The following is a 7573-nucleotide window of genomic DNA, read 5'->3' on the forward strand; positions in this document are numbered from 1 at the left end:
TCAGGGAAGTCAGAAAGTAACAAAAGGCGCACTAACACATTGTTGGTTCTGATCTTTTCATGGGATTTGTTGAGTAAAAACTTCAGTTTCATTGGGAAAACAACTTGTACATTTACATGTGACAGCAAACTGAAGGATACTTGTCGGTTGCGGTACGGGCGGACTGGCGAGATGAAACGGCGGTCCCTCTGGACTCGCTCCACCAGACCATGATGCCGTGTCAACCGGCTGGACTCCAGAGTGGAGGGGAAGGGGCCCTGAAAGAGACAGAGAATTTACTGTGTCTGAATGATTAAGCACATGCAGTTAACATTTCTCATGTCCCGTACTGGAATAAATAAATACTCAACAAGAAACAGCTACACTGAGAGAGTGAAATGCAACTGTTATCAGAGCTGCCAGACTTTTGAAGAAATCAATTTCAAGGACAATTTCAAAGACTTCCTGTTAGCTCCAGTGCAGGTCTGTGGTTAAAAACCACTTTTGGCAGTTGACTTCATTTGAATTTTAAAAACAGTGGGCTGGTTTGTTACAGATGCCTTGGAAACTGGTTAAGACAGCATCTGAGTGCCATTATTCCTCTAGGCTGTTCAAAGAATTTGTCCAGGGACACTGGACAAACAGCTCATTTGCAGGACTGGTAAAATACAGCAATCTGTGTTACAGACTATTTTTTTTCCCTAGGACAACTCATTGTTTTCCAGGGAAGTTTGCGATCTTCCAGGCCTCGTCAATGACTGGAAAGCTGTATTAAGGAATTAAAAGCATTGTGTTCTCACTGTCACATCTAAAAATGCACCACATCTGCCTGAAATCTGGTGGAGGAAGACCACAGGTGAGGTTCAGTCAAAACTACTGTTGCATTCACGCGCCTGTGAGACAAACATCCAGAGCATTCTTCCAAGTCTGTTCTGTAACAGTGTTGCTTTCACAGAAACATGATATACGCTGCGGAGGCTTCGACCTCTCAAATCCTCTGAAGCACCAGAAGAGCTCAGGCATCCTGCAGCCAAATTAAATTCATCTTGGTGTGACCTCAGAGACAGAGGAGGAGGGCAGACGAACTGAGGCAGAGTCAGCTGCCATATGCCACGGAGGAGACAAAGGGAGAGATGAGGATCTTGATGAAAAACTTCCCTTACAAAATGAGTCTGAATCTGCAGAGCTGATGGGAAATACTGATGACTCGGTAGTGAAGAGCTGAAGGCTGCGGTGACACAGCAGACTATGTCCTAAAATCCAACGTGCTACAGCTGCATCATTTGCTTCATTAGTGTTGTTGTTGTTGTTGTTGTTCAGAGGCAGTAGCAGTGGTTCTAGTGGTAGTACTTTCACTAATATAAATAACGGGGGCAGTAGAAGCTACGGTGGCCCTGAGAGCTCAACACATTACAACTTAAACACATGAAAATAGACAGAACACAAGCACATGAAGAAAACACCTTCGACACGGGTGCAGGAGCACAACACAAACAGAAAACACAACAAACACAGAAATGGTAGTGATTGTGAATGTTGTAGTACCAATAGAAAGAAAATGGCAGTGAGGATTTAGAGTAATGGAAGCCAGAGGTCATCACCTGGAAGTCCTGTGGGTTCCTGCCGATCTGGTTGACGTTGGGTAATGAGCCGCCGTAGTACGGACCCTGACTCCTAGCAAGACGGAGCTTCTGAGCCTGAAGCTGATGATACAGATAAATGAGAAGAACAGTTAGAAGGTTACAAACACAATCACCAGTTCTTTACCAAGACATAAACAAAGGTGTACACGATGCTGTTACTGCAGGAGATGCTGACATCATGTCAGCCAACATAGCTTACAAAGCTAGTTTCATTTTGCTGGATGTCTGTCACCATTTTTAGGCTGATTTTTTTGCGGGGCAGCCCTAGTTAAGTTTAAACTGACCCACTGTGACCAGACGGGAGGTGCTGTGCTACCCACCACCTCCGCCAGGGGAAAACCCTGTGTGCTACTGTCAATACAATTTCCAACATCAGCAATGATACAACAGGTCCTGGAGCAGTTTCCTTCTGGTAATCCTTACAGCAATGGTGCAGGCAGCCTGACACAACATACTGTCCCAGAAATAACTGGGATAAACGACACTGTTGTCATTTTAAGTGCATTTTATGCCAATGATATATCATAGCTTAATAAGGTGAGTACCGCCTTTCAAAGAGCAATGAACTTTTACCTCGTAAGAATATTTAATCTTCTTCTTTCGGCTGTTCCCGTTAGGGGTAGCCACAGCGAATCATCTGTTTCTACCTAATTCTATCCTCAGCATCCTCTACTCTCACCCCAATTAACTTCATGTCCTCCTTGTAAGAATATTTAATATTATTTTGACATTGGAATGTCAAAAAATGTAAATATCCTAACTAAATACATAAATAAAATAAAACCACACAACAAAAACAATAAATAAAATGGACTCCTGGGCTCCATTACCAATAACTGCACAAAATATTAAATAAGGCCATAGTCATTCATTCCTTACCAGGCAATACTGCAATAGTCGGGGCCTTTGTTATCAGAAAGTGCAAAGTAACAACATATTAGCTATAAGTTAGACGAGAGTACAGAAGCAGCGCAGCTGGCTAAAATGTTGATGACATTCATTTTTATGTAAATAAACGCATGTAAATACAATGGACAATATCGAGGTCAACAAAAACCATGAAAGTCAAGTCCATATGTTGCACGAAGGGTCAATATAGTGACTATCGTGGCAGGCCGAGCTGCAGGGACTGCAGGCACTGTCCAACATTCTGAGTTTTTAGCGTTTCACTGTGTTCACACAAACCTTATGACAGCTGAAGAAAGGCCCCGGGCACCAGAGAGATTCAGAAACTAATAAAGCAAAATTTGCCGCTGATCTCGACCTCGTTCCACAACACGAGGCAGCTATGGACTCTGTGTGCAGTTTGATGAACCCATACTCTATGTGAAGATCGTTTAAATCTGTGTAGCTCGATTTATTTAAAAGGGATTATGTACAAAGTTAAACATAGATTTAGCCAGAGTTAGTTTAAGCTGCAGTCCAGGTCACAACCCTTTAAACCCACTGAGAACCAGATTCCCTTTAATGATAAATGCACTGAAAAATAAAACGTAAGAGAAAGTGTTGAGGTTTGCAAACCAGCAGCCTGTGGACACAGACCAGCACAGAGGCCCTGGCCCAGCTCCCTGGAGAGTGTGATGAACTCATTTCATCTCCCGTCTCTCCTCTCCTTGTTCTGTGCTCATGCCCAAACTTCTCTGCATGGGCAAGCTTTACCAGCTGTGTTTCAAAGCGGCAGCTCTCAACCTCAGCGAGTCCTGCTGCTGCCAGTGAACTAATTACCGGCCAGAGAGGAGAATCATTGTCAGAGTAAACTGTCAGAGAAAAGCTGAAGTTCGGCCAAAGTCGAGTTTAAGTTTAATCATTCTCATCAAGTGAAAAACAGTGTGGACTGTGCAGAGCAGCTCTGAGAGAGAGAGTGGCGACTCAGAGCGTCTCACAGCGTTGGACCCTCCGGTTGGGAGACAACTGCTCTACCCACCAAACCACAGTTGCCTTTATGTATTTAAGTAACACTCTGAATGCTGCTTTTACTGAAAGATCTGAGTATTTCTTCCAGGACTGACTAACGCAATGCACTGAATAAAACAAACACTGCACTAAATACAGACCAATTAACCAAACCACAGAAAACACTGTTTCATCACCACTCCTGAAACATAACAATAACATTATAGGAACCTTCTACAACAGTAAAATCAAAATGTGGACAAGCTTATGTGCCAACCCATCTCGGACTGAGGCAGTCTAACCCAGCAGTGCTGCCCTAAATCCTCCTTGACAAAAGCGATGATGTTTAGTTTGTGTTCAGACTGTTTCAGTGTGATCACTGTGGAGGCTGCAGTTATTGCTGCTGTTCAGTGGTGTGGTTGGTAGAGCAGTCGTCTCACCCCGCCGGAAGGCAGAAGGTTTGAATATTGGTGCCTGCAGTCCACATGTTGAAGTGTCCTTGGGCAAAACACTGAAACCCCCCCCAAGTTGCCCGTGATGGCGGCCTGGGGCCCTCGGCTCCAAACAAAATTTCGTTGTACATGTTACAATGACAACAAAATAAAGTTTTTTCTTCTTATAGCTAACAAAACCAGCACAATTCAGCAGCAGCACAAGCTACATCTGCAGTAAAGGAGGATTTATTGGAGGGCTGTTGTATTAAACTACATCAAACAGATGCACTGAATCTGTGGAGTTGCTGTGCATCTCTGATTTCCATCGAACGAAACAGTCTGATGTTTCAGCATATCAGCACTGAACAGCTCTGATGTGAAGCTGCTGCTGCCACCGACACGCACACCTTGATGCTATTAGCTGATTGGACCACCCACACACTCTTGCAGCAGCACGCCTGCGTGTGTGTGTGTGTGTGTGTGTGTGTGTGTGCATGAAGGACAGGGGCATGAGGAATTCCCAGAAGAGCCAGAGCCCAGGAGAGTGGTATTGTCTGTGACTGAAGGTGCATGCGCCAGAAGCCTGAATCTCACATGAAGCTGCAGATAACAACCATGTTCGCCATCACTGAACCTGTGCGTGACTTGTTACTGATTGTGATGATTATTTTCTCAATTATGCGACTCACTGTTTTGTAAAAAAAATATAGCAAAACATGCCTATTTTGTTTCCCACATGTTGTTCGCCTGACCAAATGTCCAAACCCCAAAGATACTCAGTTTGGAAGTCAGCCAAGTTTCGTACGACAAAGAAAAAATCCTCCATTTCACGAGATCAAACATTTTAGGTAATTTTGACATATTATCTGGTTTTGTCCAACCTACAATCTGCAACCTAAACATATTCAGTTTATGATCACAGAAAACGTTAAACAGTCTGATTAGAGAAGCTACATCCACGGACGTTTGGCATTTTTATTTGACAATTCATCAAAGTGTTTACAGATGATTTACTGTTGATTGTTATTAGATAAAACAAATAGCTAAGAATGCCTGGTTTGTTAAATCCAACGAGTCAAATCCCTGATAAAGTACTTTATCACACCGGTGCACTGATCATATTAACATGCAGTACTGCCTAAAAGCAATCCTTCTTACAGATGGGGAATGTCTGTCTACTGACACGCAGCGCTCAACTTGGTGCGCATGACCAACACAACATCATCACACCTGAAGGAGCTTGTGGATTATATTGTGAATCATTGTGCACCCTTGTGCAGGAATACTGTCCGATAACATGCAGCCTGACTGAAGAGCCAAACACTACTCAGTCCTGCACCAGAGGAAACAGCTGATGCTCTGCATTTGTGAAGCTTGAACCAGCAATGGCTGTTGTTTTTACACAATACACATATTACATGTTTGAATGGAGTAGGAAGAAGTCAGACTTATCCAGTCCTACCCCATGACATCATAAAGCATCAAATAAATAAAGCATCAAAATTATACACAGCTACACGTAGAGTAAATGTTCCAAACTGAAGATGGTAAACATCACAGCAAGGACCAGACCTGGTGCAGGTTTAACCCCAGGAGAAACCATGAGGAGGGATTTCTACTGTGTCCTAACTTTACCCTTTACCAAGACAATCGAGCTTCAGCACACTCAGGGCTCCAGACTGTGAGTGATCAGTCTCATTTTGTGACCAAATTTATTTAGGGCGCAGCTGACTTTTTTTTTCCAAAGGTCACCCTGGGTGCAACTGCCAAACAGCACAAAGATGCTCTCACTGTAGAAACGGTGAACAGATGTAACAATCTCCGCAATACTGTCATCACAACGGTTAGCTGCAGGTCTGTCACTCGCTTGTCTCACAAGGCAGAGAGACTTCAAATCTATCAAATATGTCAATCCACACCGACTCTGAGACACAAGTCATCCCTGGACCCCTTGTTTACGCTTTGAGTTTATTTTTTCCTTTGTAATCACCACAGACTGTTGCTTAAACCAGGTAGATCACCTGTTAGTCTGTTTATGTCCTGGAAACTCTTTACTTGAATCTCTTTTGGTGGATCAGGCTCCTGGTGTCACTGTGGTCAATGAAGACTCTGCTGTCCTCCTATAAATGACCTTACATTCAGTTTAGTTATTTTAAAGCTTTGCTGCAGGAACATCTATGCTGCATCATCATCTCTTGGTCTTTGTTAGGTCTGACATTTTTACCGTTTGTCTGTTCTATTTATTATGTGCCATGGGGGTTTAATTATATTCATGATTTACATTTTAGGATTGCCTAAAGAGAAGGTGTAGTGAATGTGTCTGTATTAAGCTACTTGCATTTGTTTTGATTCGGGCAAAATAAGGTTAAAGAAATAAAATAAAGTTCCTCTTTTTGCTAAGGACCTACTTGCAGGTTGTCTATACAGGCTGAAACCAGCCACTTTGCTCCAGCTATTAATCACTACTAAATTAATCCGTCTGAGAAAAACCCCGATAATCGCGTCCTAATATGTGAAAACCGTGACGCCAAATTCCATTATTGAAACAGGACAATATAAAGCAAAGGGTATTAGGTAAAGACGTACGCCAAATAAAATCACAAATTGTAGTCCGTAAATGCATCATTTGGTTCTAGTGTTCAAATAGGTAAAAATGCTCCAAATAAATAAATAAAAAAAATCCCTTTCTATATTTAGGTATCATTGTCGTCAAATCAACTGCTATTACGTGCCTCACTTGAATCCCGAATTTACCAGAAGACCATCATAAATCGCAAAATGTTTGAGTTTATGTTCTACTTGTTAACTATAAGCGTAACTATAACTAACTCAGCACTGAAATGCCAGATTTTTTAAAGGAGTAGAGTGGGGCGTTCTCTCCGTGTTGCTGCTAGCAGGATGACAGCGACGTTCATGTAACTTAGTAAACAAGCCAAGTTAGCCCCCGTAGCTAACAGCTTGCTAGCTGCGCTAACTACGTATCGGAAATGGACAACAAGAAGCAACAACACTGTCTGCATTCACTGTGGAGCCAACAAAAACTGTAGACGTTGTCGTCTTAGTTTGATATTCGCTATAAATGTACCAAATCTAAGCAGAGTGCCCTGTAGAGGCAGCAGTTATCATGATCTTGGAGCCTGAGAAGCCCAGGCAAGGCCTGTCTTCCTCCGGACAGCTCTCCTCCTCCTGCCATCCGTCTCAGACTCACCCTGGTCGAGGTAATGTCCATCATAACCTCCTGGAAGGCGGCTGTCTCCTCAGCCTGCCGTTGGGTATGCAGTGCTATCTTCTCGCTAAACTTTCGGGGGTTGGAAGCCCCGGACCCGGTGCCCGAGGTGGGTCCGGGTCCTGGTCCACAGCCGCCTGTACCCGTCGCAGACATCTTCACCGCGCGGACGGGACGACTTGACGTAGTGGAACGATTTTCACCAGTGAGGGGCGTAAAGCGAAGAGCTGTCACTCTGCAGCATCTTCCGGGAACCGAACTTTTTTAACACGAGCGCCTATAAACAAACAAATCAAAATGAGGAAATCTATATATCTTATCCTAACGAGGGTCGCGGGGGTTGGGGGGGGGCTGGAGCCAATCCCACCTGACACCAGGCGAGATGAAACCTGGACAGG

General features: G+C 43.6%; 1 protein-coding gene across 4 annotated transcripts in view; it reads right to left on the reverse strand.

Annotated features, from left to right (window-relative positions):
* Positions 1–7504, reverse strand: part of LOC109970057 (CREB-regulated transcription coactivator 2) — a 29267-nt gene extending 21763 nt beyond the window's left edge. For 2 of the 4 annotated variants that reach the window (XM_020617370.1, XM_020617368.1), the window contains exons 1-3: positions 7158–7504; positions 1581–1682; positions 141–257 (exon numbers count right to left, since the gene is read on the reverse strand). In XM_020617370.1, the coding sequence (XP_020473026.1) occupies positions 141–257; positions 1581–1682; positions 7158–7331 (393 nt within the window). In that variant the 5' untranslated portion in view covers positions 7332–7504. The remainder of the gene's footprint in view (positions 1–140; positions 258–1580; positions 1683–7157) is intronic. The other 2 variants (XM_020617371.1, XM_020617369.1) reach the window with 1 other exon arrangement.
* Between the last annotated feature and the right edge of the window lie 69 nt (positions 7505–7573).

Source organism: Monopterus albus, unplaced genomic scaffold, assembly GCF_001952655.1.
Source record: "Monopterus albus unplaced genomic scaffold, M_albus_1.0 scaffold189.1, whole genome shotgun sequence".
NCBI lineage: Eukaryota > Metazoa > Chordata > Actinopteri > Synbranchiformes > Synbranchidae > Monopterus > Monopterus albus.